Source organism: Cryptotermes secundus, unplaced genomic scaffold, assembly GCF_002891405.2.
Source record: "Cryptotermes secundus unplaced genomic scaffold, Csec_1.0 scaffold511, whole genome shotgun sequence".
Classification (NCBI taxonomy): domain Eukaryota; kingdom Metazoa; phylum Arthropoda; class Insecta; order Blattodea; family Kalotermitidae; genus Cryptotermes; species Cryptotermes secundus.
In genome coordinates this window covers 109,822-127,003 of record NW_019727101.1, presented here as the reverse complement: position 1 = coordinate 127,003, position 17,182 = coordinate 109,822, and the positions used below count along the sequence as shown (strand labels likewise).

The 17,182-nt window shown below is 38.0% G+C and overlaps 2 protein-coding genes across 2 annotated transcripts in view; both read left to right on the top strand.

Moving 5' to 3' along the window:
• The window catches only part of LOC111864415 (tyrosine-protein phosphatase non-receptor type 9), a 145,556-nt gene extending 139,870 nt beyond the window's left edge, over positions 1–5,686 (top strand). The window contains exons 11-12 of the mRNA XM_023851643.2: positions 1,083–1,290; positions 3,330–5,686. Coding sequence (XP_023707411.1) covers positions 1,083–1,290; positions 3,330–3,559 — 438 coding nt within the window. The 3' untranslated portion in view covers positions 3,560–5,686. The remainder of the gene's footprint in view (positions 1–1,082; positions 1,291–3,329) is intronic.
• A 4,625-nt stretch (positions 5,687–10,311) lies between these two features.
• LOC111864427 (sorting nexin-27) overlaps positions 10,312–17,182 on the top strand; it is a 71,018-nt gene continuing 64,147 nt past the window's right edge. The window contains exon 1 of the mRNA XM_023851660.1: positions 10,312–10,565. Within this exon, the coding sequence (XP_023707428.1) occupies positions 10,312–10,565 (254 nt within the window). The remainder of the gene's footprint in view (positions 10,566–17,182) is intronic.

Sequence of the window (17,182 nt, the reverse complement as noted above, 5' to 3'; positions counted from 1 at the left end):
TGATGGCAATCTCACGCCAACCTCCTACTCTTCTCACTTCTGTCTGAAGATTCAAGAATCCCTCGTAATCACAGCTGCTTCTTGGTGTATAGCTTCGACACAGACTGCATAGAGAACACTGTGTCCCAATTGCTCCATTGTTGTCTGTTGTGGCCGTTACAAAGGAATGGTCGGTGTTTACAGAAGCATTATTTAGCAACATCTGTTGTATAGCTGCATATGTCCTGGTCATTGCCTAGCAGTGGATCTACATGCCACATTATGTACTCAACTGTGAACAGCAGTTTTCATTCTCCATATTTCGATCCACATTATCTGAAGTCCAGGCGCACTCTAACCAGATTAGCAAGGGTTTATATATATATATATGAGATATATTCCTCCAAAGGACATGTGGCAATACAACTTAGAAGACTGTATTCTTCAATCACCACTGCGAGAACATCAAATCCAGTATCACCTCTTTTGATTTCCTGTAATAATTAATAAAAACAACNGTGACTAACATAAGGCTACTGTGGAAGTGCCCATTTCGGTTACAACGACATTCGTTTATAACGACACTATTTTTAGGTCCCTTTGATGACGTTATAACCAAGTTCTACTGTTTTTTTTTTGAGGAGGAGGGGGGGGATGGGGTAGAATGTGAAACATCATGGTGGGCATGTGAAAATGTTGTCAGCTTTCAGCTTAATGGTGCTAGGCATGTAAAATTTGATATGGAGATCATAAATGTATCTACACAGTTAAGTAAGGAATTCTTTTTGTGAGTGAATAATTATAAATATGGCAACGTTATGACACACTGGGATTATATCCAGCAAACATAATATACACAGATCTGAATTTATTAATTATGTTCTTCATGAAAATAAAATAAAACAACACTGGGTAGAATACAATAATCTTCATAGTCACTGCAATGAGAACCTCAAGTCTCATATGATACTGCCTTATTTATTACCTGGACTTCCACTGAAGTGCCATAAGGACATGATTATAACGGTATGTTAATGAGAGTAATATCATGTTATGTTATGAATCATGGTTGTGTAACTGGAGTCTTATTGTAATATTTGTAGACAGATGAACGGAGAGAAGTGAGCCACCATCAGTTCACATCATGGCCTGATTATGGTGTTCCCCATAGTGCCCTTGCTATGCTGGACTTCCTAGACCGTGTACGGCAACAGCAGAGCAAGATGGTAACTGCATTAGGCGACACATGGGCTGGACATCCCCGGGGACCACCTATTGTTGTTCACTGTAGTGCAGGCATTGGCAGAACTGGTAAGCAGTAAGTCTCTGTAGAAAAATAAAAATGTTTTAACTGTTGTGTTACAGTGCACCTTGTTTTCTCACCTATGAGTCTGAATGCTGCTCAAAATTTCTAACATAGAACCAACATAATAACATGATGGTTGCTGTTGTCTGCTTCTTGCTATGGAAGCTACTGTTTGTGAAGTTTGTACTGCTGTTAAGTCTCTGTAAAATCTTCCATTTTATTTAAAGTATAATTCTCTTTGTATGAAAGTCTACTAAAACATCCATTACTAGGGTACTGACTGTTTCAGCTGATGTCTGTGATGGTTTTCCTCAGATGCCTCAGGCATGTTCCTGGATAGTACCTCAGATTAGGCCATAACTGCTTCCTTCCATAGATTTTTCAGTTCACTCTTCATTGGCCTTGATGTTTATTTATTGCTGATACAAATCTTTTAGCTGGCCATTTTGAAAGCCATTTCATCTTCCTGTCATTAAATGTGTAAGCTCGCTGATTTAAATTATCTATAGAATATCACTCTGGGAACAGATAGGAGAGCTCATTTGCCTCACTTGTCTACTTAATTTGCCCTTTGATTATCATAATCACTATTCATACAATGTAATACTTAAGTCCTGAAAGACTAAGTACAAGGTGGTGTCAGAAAGTTCCTAGACTGTTTTAACTGCTTCAGTGAAAGAAGATGAGAAGGGAGGCCAGGTTCACACTTCTGCAAGCCTATTGCATCAGTCAGCCACATGACACTGTGCTGTGAAGACTCATTGTTTTCACATGAGTACTTTTTTGACTTCATATTTCGTTTTGTTGGTGATGGATGGCAAAATAGAGCAACGTGTCTGCATCAAGTTTTTCATGAAGCTCAGCCACTGAGATCCATGAAATGCTTAGTGAGGCTTTTGTAGAACATTCTAAGCTGGTCATTGGTTTTTGAATGGCATTCATGTTTCAAGACCAGTCAAGTGTCAGTTGCTGATGATGACAAATGTTTGGGGTGACCAAGCACCAGCAAAACAACAGAAAACATTGAAAAAATTTGAGAACTCGTCAACAAAGACTGTCGCCAAACAATCCCTGAGCTCACAGACACCGTTGGAATCAGTTATGGAGTTTGCCAGGAGATCTTAACAGAAAATTTGAACATGTGCCACATTGCTCCTTCATCATGACAATGCTCCCGCTCACACATACCTGAAAACCACAGAGTTTTTGATTAACAACAACATGGTTATTGTTCCCCATTCTCCCTACTCGCCAGACTTAGCCCCCTGTGATTTCGCTTAGTTTCCCAAATTGAAAATGAAACTGAAGGGACAACATTTTAAAACAGTGTCTTGACATTCAAAGGGAATCACAAGTGGTACTCAACAGAATTAAGGAAAATTACTTCCACAGTGCTTTCGAAGTGTGGAAAAAGCAATGTGATTACTCTATAATATGTTCCCAAGAAGACTGTTTTGAAGGAGATGGCAGCCAGCATTTCTTTTTGGACCTAGTCCGGGAACTTTCTGATAGCACCTTGTATATTGAATGACATTAATTTTCTATTATNATACTTTAACATAAGGAACACCCTCCCGAAGTTTGGCGCATTCCTCTTGGGACACCCTGTATATAGAGCTATTCAGATTATTGAAAAGTTAAAATTGTTTTCCTTTTATTTAATTAAATAGTCATCATATGGGGGAAGATGTCTAGATCTTAATTAAATCTGTATTTTATATTACCCACACATTTTGTACACTGAGTGAGAAAGTCATCAAAGTGCAATTTGAACTTCTTGTAAAGTAGGGTTAGTATGTGACTCCTGTTGACCATAATTAGTTTCCCTTGATAATGTTTACTGTAGATTTCCCAGTACCATTTTTCCCCCCTTTCAGAATGCATTACATAACTATGGAGATAAGACAGATGGACAAACATGGCCTCTTCATTTTTCATTTATTTTATCACTTTGTTTCTGGTCAGATGCTTCATTGGTGTCACATAACTGCTTATCCCTTATAGTTTAGATTTGTGTGTCTCTATTAGTGAACTTTCTTTTCAGGCACGTTCTGTACACTGGACATCTGCATCAGCCGTCTAGAAGATGTGGGGACAGTGGATGTTCGAGGTACAGTGGAACGAATTCGTTCTCAGAGAGCATATTCAATCCAGGTGCCAGACCAGTATGTCTTTTGTCACTTAGCTCTTATTGAATATGCTCTTAGCAAGCAGCTTATACCTCACGTTGACCTCGCTGGCTTCGACAACCTAGTTGAAGATGAGTCTGAGTGAAAGAAATGATGTCAAAGTCATGAAACTTTTCCTAAAGTGACTCACTGCACAGCTGTTGACAGATGAGCGGTAAAAGTCACTGAGTCAGAATAAGTAAGCTTTCTACAGTATACAGTTTCTTTGCAACGTTAATGTCAGTAACTAGTTTAATGTTGCTTTGAAATTAAACAGAACAAGAAAGAAACAAAAAGTGATGCAGGATTTAAATGAATGTGCAGGTTAATATGTCAATGAACTCGCCACTTCTCATCAGATCATCACTGTGGATTTGAAGCGGCTGTATGATATTGACACTTTGTAGACATAGTAGGAATATTCTTATGAGTTTCATTAAATTAAATATTGGAAATTCTTTCTTTACATACATAACATTCTGTATTGTGTGAATTTAATGAAAAACACAGAATCTTAACTGCTGGACTGGAGATGTTCTACATAATTATATTTCACAGTACATAATGCAGGATGTAATTACATCTAATGGTGTCATATCAATATCTAAACAAAATATAAGCTGTGAAATGTGAGATTTTTCTGGTAGTGCATATGAAAATTACAGTCTTCTGGGATGTGATGCTGTGTTGTTTGGAAAATAGATACCAGCATTTTCTAGCAACCTACTCCATTCCTCTTCATGGTAGAACATGGAGGTAGTAGGTCCCTCTGAAACATTTGTACTAACGTTTCTGAGGAATATACTGCTTCCATGTTCAGGGTTGAAAATTGAAGCAGCAGGTTTTATTGAAATATTGATATTTATGTACAAACTACAAGGCATGACATCCCAGAAGACTGATAATATTCATAATGAAATTTGGTTTCCCGTTAATTCATTTAGAAGGTGCAAACAATTTATTTCCTGCAGTTCTGGGTGGGTAGATATCACTTATAAGAACATTATCAGTTACCATATGTATTCATGGTGTGATATTTATGTATTTCAAGATGAAAATATTATGTGACAAGTTTATTGATGTTGCTTCTGAGGGATGAATGTACTGTAATTGGAGAATAACTGAGAATTTGAACACCAGATCATCTGATGGTGTTGACGTTTGTCTGCATGGTTTAGTGTTGATAGATCAACTGGCACTCCTTGGTGGGTGTGTGAAAATGTTGGAAGAAGTGATGCACAGAAGGAATTGCACTACATTTGCAGCAAAATATGAATTGTTGTATTTAATGTTTCTAACCATCAGTATAGTTTAACTGTACATTATTTCTGTACATAATAATTCATATTTAATATATATACCATATATATATCTTTAAACAATGTGATATGTAATTGAAGCTGCTATGTATTTTTAAATTTTTAAACCTTTTTTCTGTCATTACTACAAATAGTCTGAAAAACATGTAATTTTTACATAAAGAAAAAGGGAACATATCAGTAAGTGCTATTCAGTAGCAATGGAATTGTCAAAGTGAAATAGTTGTGAACCAAATGGTGAATTTTTGATTTTGATAAAAGTGAAAAAGATCTAAAACATGGATTAATGAATGCTGTAGTGGGGATAAGTGATTTGCTACTCCATGGTGAGCATGAATCTAGCTCCTCTGATGTTGAGAAATGTCTGTAGTAGGAATATAAAGAAAATGAGGGACTAACATTCTTCAGATAAATTGTGGATGTGATTAGTTGTGAACCTGTATGCATATTGTAACTAGTAGAAGTCTCCGGCCAGCTGTTCTTTTGTTGCAGATTTGTAAACATATACTCCACTCTCTTCCATTCTATTAATCTGTAACTTATTAAGGATTCATTTACATTTTGTCACAGTTTCTTAGCTGAAAGAACTGCCTCGTTATAATGGAAACTTAAAATCAGAGTTTCAAATTCTTTTAATCAGAAGATTTGTGATGGTTGCATGTTATTAAACTGACACATATGCTGGACGTTGTGTATCATCTCATTATTTGTTTCAAAAGCACAGCATTTTGGTAACTGGGTCTGTTTCCATCATCAAATGTAAAGGGGAAAGAATTCTGCTCAATTGGGCCTATTAGACAGAACAGTTCTGTCTCTGGACTAGTCTGCAGGTAAAGATCAAATACATCTAATCAGCCAGAGAAATAAGTGTTCAAAATTGAGAAATGCTCATGTAGGTATATGAGTCCATGGAATTACCAGCACATGTCATACTGGAAATTATTACAGTGCCTTTATGGGAATTAATTCTTACATGTGTTGTTGGGAACAATAATTAAGTCTTTAGGGATCTGCAAGTAGTTTTGTTAAGAAGAAGCTGCTCTGAAACGATATAGATCATGTAAGATTTAAGATTTTCATGGCAGTGATTATGAAGACTGCTGTCTTCTGGGATGTGGAGCCATGCAGATATTGTGTAAACCAATGTTCCTCCGAAACATCGGTTTATGCAATATCTGCATGGCACCACATCCCAGAAGATGGCATTCTTCAAAGTAGTTCATGTCTACGCACGTCTAGCTCCATTTTCATCCCTACATGTAGTGGACCCAGCAGAGTAGGTATGTTCTGCTGATGACAAAAGCAGAGCAAGTTTTTGGTATCCTGTATTTCTATACTCAATAATGAGATGATGAATAGTGCCCAAAATGTCACTTCAAAATCTTGTGTTACATTAAGAAATTAGCACAAAAGATTGGCATATCTAACTGGAATGCTGTGTGTATGTGATACTATGCTGGTTAGAGAGTGCTGTCAAGTAATGAATCTCAGAAAGTGAAAGCACATATTGTAAGTCTGAAAAGTACCGCACCACTGAAATGATTGTGATGAGTATTTATGAGGATGCAGGGGTGTCCTTTACTAGTATTTACTGTTATCAGTTCTCACATAAGACTTGACTAGAATATTGGTTATCATAATATAATTGCAGAAATTTCTTAAATTCGTGGAGTTCTTCTTTCAGTGGAAATTGACAATTATATTTATTGCAGAAGCTAAATTTAACAGTATTTTAAACTGGTAATTGACAATAATATAACTATAATTTTGAAGAACGAATTCCAGAAGTGAGTAATTGGTTTAGAATGATATTGTACAGTAAATGTCATTATGAATTTGTTTGCTTTAATGTTTTAGCAACATTGGAAAGGATGAACTCCTCCTCCCCCCCTCCATACTGCTATCCTTAATTTTTCTATTGCTGTTACTGTTGTCAAAGATATTAAAATTCACCTTCAAATGAAAATGCATTATAGTGATTTTATTTAACCTTTTTGTGCACCAGAGCCTATTAGGTCAGCTCGGTGTTAATCACTTCATACAGGCATTTCTGTCAGTACATGGCATCAAATGCAATATACTCATATTTACAGGAGAAAACAGGCATTCCCTTTCTGAGGAAGAGTTATGGGTGTGGAGTTTCCTGTGCAAATAAATCGGCCCCTAAGCAGCAGTGATGTTTATAATGGGTAATTCTACGGCAGGGCTTTGCACTCAAGGGAGTTAAATAGAACCTTCTACTCCCATTGTATGTTCTTTAGCCATTGCACTATTAACTTGTTTTGTCTAGGAATATGGAATTTTGAATCTCTAATTTTTTTTAATTCGCTCAGTGGGTGGTGGATTCCAACTGGGTCTACCTGGCACGGTGGCCACTGATTGGCCTGTTGTAGCCTGCCCTGGGTGTTTATGATGATGGAGAATTTGGTGGAATGACGATTGGCAGGGGAAACTGAAGTACTCAGAGAAAACCCGTCCCAGCACCACTTTGACCACCACAAATCCCACTTGACCAGACCCGGATCAAACCCGGGCTGCTGTGGTGGGAAGCCAACGACTAACCGCTTGAGCTATGGTGCAGCCTTGACTCTCTCATACACTAAGTCTGGCAGCTGTATTTGTGGATAGTGAAGTGTTTAAAGAATTCTGAAAATTTTATATTGATACAGATATTTTAGGTACCAGAAAGAATTTGAATCTTTTGGCATCTTGCTGGGTGGCTCTTTTGAGTTGTATTTGTCTTTCCTAAGCACACTGGTGCTATATGTAAGATACAAATAAATACTTAATTATGAAATAATTGTAAACAGTGAAGTTATTAACATATAACCTGTAAAACAGTGAACTTAAAAATTTAAGACAGAAATTTTTGGCTTAACAGATATGTTCATCGTTAACTTCAGATGTGGTTCACCATTTTGTTCGTGTCACAAGTGATCGACTGGAATTTCCAAAACTCCAAATGCCAGATGGGGAGTTAGTCACTAGCCAAAACCTTTCACTTGCAACTGACATACTCGTAGTATTGAGAAAATATGCTCTGCCAGTTTGACCACATGTGTGCTCCATTACAGTAATGCATCACATGGCCAGTAAAAATTGATGAAGTTGAACATGATGATTTCCATAGAATAAAGTATAGCATGTAACTGTGTTGAAGTATTTGTAGGTAAATATGCCTCCCCTCTGCATACTTTTCCACACTCCCACCAGTTTTCATTTGCATTTTTGTTCCCATTTTCTCTGTGTTCTTGTTTCATCATGATTTTTGATCCATATACTGTGGGGAGCATGCAGCTGACTTGAATCCAAACACTTGTCCTTCATATTTTGAAGTTCCAAGTTCAAATTATAGCCTAGAGCATTTAGCATGTAAAAATGCTTGTATTTATTTGTGTGCATAAGGTAAGGAAATATAATCATTATGGCAAATTTGAAGATAATATTCAGTAATATCTGTAGCTTAATAATGAGAAATATGGCTGTAAAGAAACCTGATCAGTACAGAAGTGTGCAGTATGTACTAATGCAGTGTTCAGTAATAATTGTCAGTGAACAGTGAGACACTGATAATTGACAAGTGACAGTTAATTATATTATAAGAATATGCAGTTATAATTATCACTGATGTGAAGGAATTCTTCTGTATCTGCAGATTCCCCCAGCAAGAATGAGCAATGTACAGTATACATTCTGCATACCTTACGCATTCTCGTATTGCTAACAACTCGCCTTAAAAAGTAAGCTTTTTATACAAAATATCTCAAACGCCCACAGACTTGCATGGATTCTTTGGAAAATGACCTGAGCTAAGGAAAATGGACAAGAGATTTGGTACATAGAATGTAAAAATTCTGTATAGGGCAGGTTTGCTCACAAGACTTGTAAAGGAAATATCAGAATAAAACACACTGCCTGGAACTTGTGAAGAAAGGACTGAAACATCATTAATATTTAATGCATGCCAATGAAGTTTATAATTTTGATTCCAGTTCAACTTTGATTGGCTTTGACTCTTGAAATGTGAGGCCCCTGTTTCTCCACAGAGCATGGAAGTTGTTGCCATTGCATTGATCATCTGTTTATTGTTGTTTTCTAATTTGCCATTCAGTTTACAAAATCATGTATCCTAAACTTGCATTTCTTAATCAGCATGTTATATACGGATTTGAAGTGGATAGCAAAATGGTTTAAGAGTGGGTAAAATACAAATACGAGTATGTATAAAATAAATACGGGTACCTGCACAACCTCTTCTGCACATCTGTTCAGAGAAGATGTGGGACACCTTTGGCACAATATTTCCTTGTTATTGTTGGAGTATCTTTGCTTGGTAATATTCTTGCACATTTTTGAGGTTTATTTCATTATTAGTCCTTTAAGTAGCTGAATAATGAATGGAGAAGGTAAGAAACATCTGGTTGTAGGAAGACTCAGAAGCAAGGAGAGCAAGAAGTAATCTTGAACAAGCATTAGATGTTATTGTTAAAGAGGTAAGAAAACATGACATTGTTGGTATTATCAGAATTCTGGAATTTACACTAAGGACTATTCATAATACTTAAGAAAGAATATGTGAAGATTGGATAACCATAAAAAAAAAAGTAGATTCTAAAGGGTTCTGACGATGGTGGATGACACACAGAATTACTGGGGTTTTGGGCGTCTTCCATTGTACAGAATTCTAGGTATCAGAGGACATGATGTTTTGGAAACTGGATCTGTTTCCATCTTCAGGTGCGGAAGGAAGACACCTACTCAGTTGGGCCCCTTATAAAGAACTAATCTCAATCCCTGGAGTCCAAATACGTTTGGTGTTCTGATTTGTTCAGATAAGCAACTAATTACATTTTTGACAGAATTAATTTATTTGATATGGTGTCTGCATTGGAGTCAATTTTAAAGCACCTCTAAACTGTGTTTGATTTATTTCTCCTGTTGTTAATATCCCAGAGGCACGCTGTAGCATAGTAGGTTGAGGCACTATGCTACAAGCCGAAGGTCACGGGTTCGTTTCCTGATGAGGCCATTGGGTTTTTCGGTTGACGAGGATTTAAAACTGGAGTAGTAAATTTCTGGAAAAAGAAATGAAAGCCGGTATTATGTTAAATGCAAATGTAGGTCGTTATTGCATTCTGTGATTATACAAGTATTTTTGTTGTTTAATAGTCGGTCTTTAGAGTGCCTGTAAATATATCACAGTGTTAACAGTGTTCTCTCATACCAAGTTATTTTTACTTTATACAAGAATATTTATTATATACAATATAATGTAAGTTTATCGGGTATGTACCGCAAAGAAGCAGCTCTATGCCTGATTGTGATTCCTCGTCGCAGTATCGGACATCTTTTTCGCATAATTGGAATTAGTGACGTTTACATAGTTCAAGTAACTCAATAAACTGACGGTTAGATGTCGTCAAAGAACGCATAATTATCCGTGTCTTACTCGACATTGCCCACCAATAACATTAAGTTGCCCGTCTATAGTAATCCATGGTCAGAAATACGAAGTTACTTATCCCTGCTGTGAGTAAACATGGCTGACAGCGAATCGGATACTAGCCCGCAGAGTGAACAAATTAAGACTTTGCCGACAGGTCCTAGGGTAGTGACAATTTACAAAACAGAGACCGGCTTTGGTTTTAATGTCAGAGGCCAAGTAAGTGAAGGTGGGCAGTTGCGGAGCATCAATGGTGAATTATATGCACCTCTTCAACATGTCAGCGCAGTTCTGGACGGCGGAGCTGCGGAGAAGGCTGGAATTCGGAAGGGGGATAGAATTCTTGAAGTGTAAGTTATAGTTTAAGAAAGGTATTTTGTGTTTGACAGACATTATGTTAAGTGGGTTAACAGTATAATATTGGGCATATAGTTTGCTAATTGAAATTGTGGTGTTCTAACTGTTGACAGTCTATACTGCAATTAACAGTAAAGTGTAGTTCATTCAGTCACTACAAAGTGTAGCTGGTGTGCTGTTCAGAGACTCGGAATTTATTATGTGTGGGGTTCTGAAGTATTTCATACATACTCTAATTTACATCAGACATAAGTAATGCTTGGTGCTCGAGCTATTATTTTCTTTCCTTAAAAGCGGTACTGTTGCCATGATTCAGAGGGATATGAAGCTTCAAGTAATATTCACATTTCAGTGAATTATAAACATCAATTATGATATGAGAAAAGGAAGATTCTTTATGTAAGCAATGAATTCGATATCCTTGATTCAATGCCATAGCAAAAGTAAACATTAGATAGATTATGGCTTACAATTTAGCTTTAACTTCAACCATAAATATCATATAAAGCTTCATATGGTGGTATTATTTCAGGTACCGGTAAATAAATGTTAGACCTTTCATTCATCTGTAGGTAACTGTAGCTTTCCTCATAGTACTGCACTTGGCTCATGTTACTATATTAAGTGCCCAAAAGAATGGCTTCAGAACAGCTTGTTATTTTATTTTATTTTAGCTTTGTAGATCTATTATGTGTAGAATTTTGCATGGTACTCAACAGTTCTAATAGTGTAGAGATTAGGCTCTGTTGTATGCATCATGTTGTGTATCATGTGGTGTATGTCAACAGGACAAATTCCAAATAAGTAAAACAGTATTACTGTATTAACATGTGCTTATTGTTCTGTATCTGCTACACATTTCAATCCAGCTGGATCATCATCAAGCAGTTCTCATGATACATATCTGATTATTGAATTATGTTCTAATATGAATGCATATTAGTAATTATATGAATGCAAATTTTGTTGCCAAGTTCTATGTCTTGTTGTGTTACAGAATTGTAATATTATTTCTAAAGGTTAGAAACATGGTTTAAATTCTGTGTCAGAATGTTAATTTTTACTGTTAATTAAATATTAATTAATTTTACACTGGAATTATTTTGAAGTAAAGTGAATGTCCATGGTGATATGTCATAGAGTAGCAGAGTGTCTGAAATAGCGTTAGTGCTATAGTTATTTGTAGTGTTCAGTAAATCAAATTACCAATCTAAACCCAGACTATACTCACCCCAAAACTTGACACTATGATTACTGTTATGGATCCATATTAGAACACAATTCAATAACAAGTGATACATAATGAAAACTGCCTGATGATGATCCAGCTAGAATGGAACATGTAGCAGATAAAGAAAGTAAAAGTAAAGGTATCCATGTAACAGGCCATGGAGGCCCATAGGGTTGTGTGATGTTGAGGTTCCCACATTTTCTAGACAATCGCCTCATAGATGGTGGCAAGGTAGTCAGCCCTACACGCTGGCCGCCCTTTAACCCCAAGAACATTCCTGGTACTCATTTATGTTAGAGGCTGAGTTGACCCTAGGTCCATAGTGTGGCAGGAAGGATTAGGTCGATTGAAAAAAGCCAGTGACCTCATCGGGACTTGAACCCATGACCTTCCGGCTTGTAACATAGTGCCTCAACCAACTATGCTACCGCATTCCCCACATGTAACAGATACAGAATAATAAACAAATGTTAATACAGTAATACTGGTTTGTTTATTTATTTGGAGATTGTTGTGTTGATGACCATATAATATACCACATAATGATTTGTGTTCTTGTTTTGTAGAGTCTCAGTCCCCAATGAGAAATTCTTGCCTTGTCTCTGGCGAGACTGTTTGAGTCATAGCTGATCTTCCAATGTATATGATGACAGAAATCAAATTTAAGAACCCCTTGTGCCACTTCAGCATATATAATAAGAATTGCTTATTGATGTGTAAAGCTTTATTTCAGAATTCATTTCTTGTTCATAGTACATGCTCTTCTTGTTTGTGCTAATGGCAGTTACCAATTATTTCACTGTTTCAAAACTTGTATGTCTTGTCACACTCATGAATTGTGCTGGATTTTCAGTTGTGTCTAAGAACCTCTCTATCTTAAGTGGAAGTAGAATATATCATTTACGTACAGTAAAACATCAGCAACGTGGACCGTTTGATAATCTGGAGTAGCAAATTGATAATAAAAATATATTAATAATTGAGTATTATTAAAACTGCCATACTGAGAACGGGGACACATGGTAGCCTGGTTGGTTGAGGCCCTATGTTGCAAGCTGGAAGGTCGCAGGTTTGATTCCCAGCGAGGTCATTGGATTTTTCAGTTGACCTAATCCTTACAGCTGCACTATGGTCCTGGAGTTGACTCAGCCTGTAACAGAAATGAGTACTAGGAATCTTCCTGGGGGTAAAGGGCAGTTGAGACATAAGGCTGACAACCTCACCACCATCTGTGAGCTGATTGTGTAGAAAATATTGGAGCCTTGACATCTCACAACCCAGTGGGTTTCCATGGCCTGTTACAGGGTTAGTTTTACCTTTTCTTATGTACTGAGAACACTTTTTAAGGGTTACTTCCCATAAAAAATTTTTATTTCATTGGACTTTCATTGGTTTGATATTGTTCATGCATAAAACACTTTTAAAGCATGAAAGAGTAATTTATTTCAGGATGACAGTATGAGATGTCTATACCATGTAGATAGCTTTTTTTTTTTTCATTGGCGCTACAGCCCTCATTTGGGCCTAGGCCTACCTCCATGAAACTCTCTGTTTCACTTCGGTTTTACCAGATCTTAGACATCCGGTAGGACTCCTTGGGCGGGTGATCAGCTCGTCGCAAGGCCTCTACCTGTACACAAACATCCATGCCCTGAGTGGGATTCGAACCCACGATCCTGGCTTCTGAGCGAGCGAAGACAGTGCATGCCTTAGACCGCTCAGCTACCATGACTGGCGTAGATACCATTACAAAAGTGAACAATCGTGACACTGCAATACTCATTGAGATAGGAGTGACTACAATAAACCAAGTGCTTTATAATAATAATAATAATAATAATAATAATATAATGTTGTCACATCCCAGAAGGCAGTCATTTTGATGGATACTGAATTCAAATGAGCTATTAAATTAAACATTTCTTCCTTGATGTGAGCAGAATCCATCTGAGTATATTATTCGTTATTGGAGAGAGAATTTTTGTCTTGGTTATTGTATGGAAGGTAAAGTCCCTAATTACTGTCTCCAAAAATGAATTGATTGTTGGAATTCTGTATGAAATTTTGGGTGTTCTGTCATCACAGCAGGATCGAGGTTATGATGCTATGACATTTGTTGCAATTTAACATGTGTATCCGAGCATTTGTTTGTTGTTTATTTAATAACACTCTCAGTAGATCACACTACTCGTATGTGGTATCAGTTGGTAGGATGATTTGTGAATAACGAATTTGGAACTGCGGAACCCATGAAAATCTTCAGTCAGGAAATTTATCTCTGTTTATTCTGAGAACCGGTGGAAAGTAACAAATACTCTCTGTGAGTGAAGTGATGAGCCAAAAATGAAAACAGGTGACATATGTAATAGCCACTGCCAAGTAAAAGCTAACAAAATTCACCACTTCATATTTATGATTCATGATTGGTGTCAGGTTTGTAATAAATGTTTAGTTGTGTAACTATAAACAGTTGGCAGGCATGTGTGTCATGACATTTACGGAAATATTTCTTAATGGTGCTTTGCAGATCCAGAAATTTGAGAATGTCTTGCAACAGTAAGTACTTCTGCTTTATAGTAGTTCTATTCAATTTTTGTATGCAGGAAGTATCTAGTTTGAATCTTGGCTAGGTTACCAATTAGCCCACCTGCACTGTTTCATTGTGTTCTTCAGTCTCTGCTTTCCGAACCCTTATGTACTCACCGTTTATGATCATCCCATCAAATTTAAATGCATCATTAAGTAACCTGAGCGTCTGTTACCGTCAGGGGTTGAGGTTTTATTATCTTCAGGGATATGACGCCGTCAAGTGTGGTATATCGTTACTAGCATTTTGGAAGAAAGGTAAAGTTGCCCCTTTGCTTAATTAATTAAGCATTATGCCATGAAGACGTATGAGGGAGTGGATGTATAGATCCACATTTACTTGACCTTGGCATTAGATGGAGGCGAGTGGTCAACTTCACGCCCCTGCCTCTTTACACCCGGAGAAAGTGCCCCTGGTACCCATTGGATAGGAAGCTGGGTGATCCCAGAGCTGGTCTGGACGACATGCAGATGAAAATATTCTTTACCATATCGGGACTCAAACTCCAACCCCTCGGTCGTCCGGCCCTTACCTAGTCGCTGTATCCTTTAAGAGTGGTAGCGATCTACAAAACTACAAGGCGTCACATCTTCGTAGCCACCACCACGAGGGTCTGAGATCTCTGAGCTCAGTACTTAGTGCTAGTTACCCAGTTCCTGAGGAGTTCATGCAGAAGTATAACAGATGACTCATATTTAGTGGGTACCCTGTTAAAATACGAACTACAGTTTATCAGTTCTGGGGTTGTCATTGTTTCTCTCGGCCCTTGTATGCCATTTCCAGGATAGTTCCATCACTGTTTGAAGGATGATATTCATCAAAATAATATTCCTCATATATAGTATGTCAACCTGTAGATGCTGAAGGGTTCTGACGATGGTGCTCAACACTCAGCAGTACTGGAGTTCAGGACTGTGTCCGTCGTTCAGTGTTCTAAAAACCAGTGAAGACAACGTTTCGGAAACAGGACCTGTTTCCGTCCTCAGGTGAGGGGGGAAACATCTACTCTATTGGGTCCGAGCAGGTGTCTTCCTTTCATATGAGGAATGAAAGAGATCCAGTTTCCGAAACATATTCTCGAGTTTTTAGAATACCGGACGATGGACAAAGTCCAAAAACTTAGTAATTCTGAATACGTCCCATCTTCATTACAGTGGCAACTGGTTAATGCTGTTTGCGGAAACAAAGTAAAGATTTTTTAATGTTAAAGGATTTGGTATGCATAGTTAATACTGTGCTTTAAAGCAGTGGTTCCCAAAGTGGGTTTTACTGCTCCCTGGGGGCGGTAGCAGGGGGGCGCTGGCGGTGGGCCTCTCTGAGCGCGTTGCTCCCTTATTTACGACCGAACTGACTTCAGACCAGACACTGAGAAACTGGTATCACTTCATGAAGCCCATCCATCGCATTAAGAATTTACTAACAGTGAAGCAGTTACTGAATGAGGTATCTTATTTTTATTATTATTATCTTCCTTAGTGGGTTGTGCAAACCGCTATTCTGAAGAATGCTTCTTAGAGGGTAAGGCAGGGGAACTGGGGATTAGTTTATGGAAACCAAGGGAGGGGGGAGGCCCGAAAACGTTTGGGAACCACTGCTTATAAGCATGCTTTCTGAAACTGGATAATGATTAGATTTAAGAGGGTAGGTCGCCAAGTTCCCAATAATTAATTAAAATATTGTTTTATCTTCACACAGTTTTAGCAAAGTAGTAAAAATTATTGTAGGTAAAAGGTAAAGGTGCCGGTCACGGTAGCCGAGCGGTCTAAGGCATGTACTGTCTTCGCTCGCTTGGAAACCGGGATCGTGGGTTCGAATCCCACTAAGGGTATGGATGTTTGTGTGCGTTTCTCTGTATACAGGTAGAGGCATTGCGACGAGCTTATCACCCGCCCAAGGAGTCCTACAGAATGTGTAAGATCTAGAAAAACCGAAGTGAACGGAGAAGTTCATGGAGGTAGGCCAAGGCCCACTGGGGCTGTAGTGCCAAAGGGAAAAAGAAAAGGTAAAGGTAAAGTTGTGCCACTGCTTAATTAATCACGACACCATGCTGATGTATGGTATGGAGGTATAGCTTCAGGCCCCGGCTGCTTCACTCGGGGGTGAAATAGCCCCTGATACGCATTGGTTATAAAGCAGTTTGGGCCCCAGGGCTGGGTTGGACGAATCTCTTAACCTTGCCGGGACATTTCGACAATTTTTTTTTTCGCGAGTGTACAGGAGTATTTTATAGGTACTGCAGGTGCAGAAAGGTTTTAGAGATATTTAAGTTTCCGCTTTCACCGCACAGCTTGATAAAAACTTGCAGCATTATAGAGAACTGCACTTTTCGCTGCCTGTCAGATTTTGTTGTGTAGGGGGGGTGGTTCACGTAAATTTATACATTATTTTGGGTGATCACGATAGCAGAGTTTGATCACCTCTGCTTAAGAGAAAAGTTTGCGTGATATCCTCCTATACGCTTCCCAACTGCATCGTTCGTAATCAACTTACGTCTTTTCTGAAATAAAGTGATCTCATCTGGTGATGCAGCGTTATAAAACAAGAGGAACGAATAACAGTGAATCAGCCAACGGTTTTTATAACCCAAATGTGGGTTGTTAAACCATAGATGGCATACAGTAAGTAGATATAACAACCAGCTGTGTGTGGAAGGTGGACGATCCGGGATAGCTTGGGGTCGGCCACCAAGGAACTGGTGTTCGATACCTGTCAGGGACAATAGATTCTCGATATTTTTCAGGCCACTATTTGGGCCCACATATTCTATCCAATAGGTACCGGACTCCCTCTAT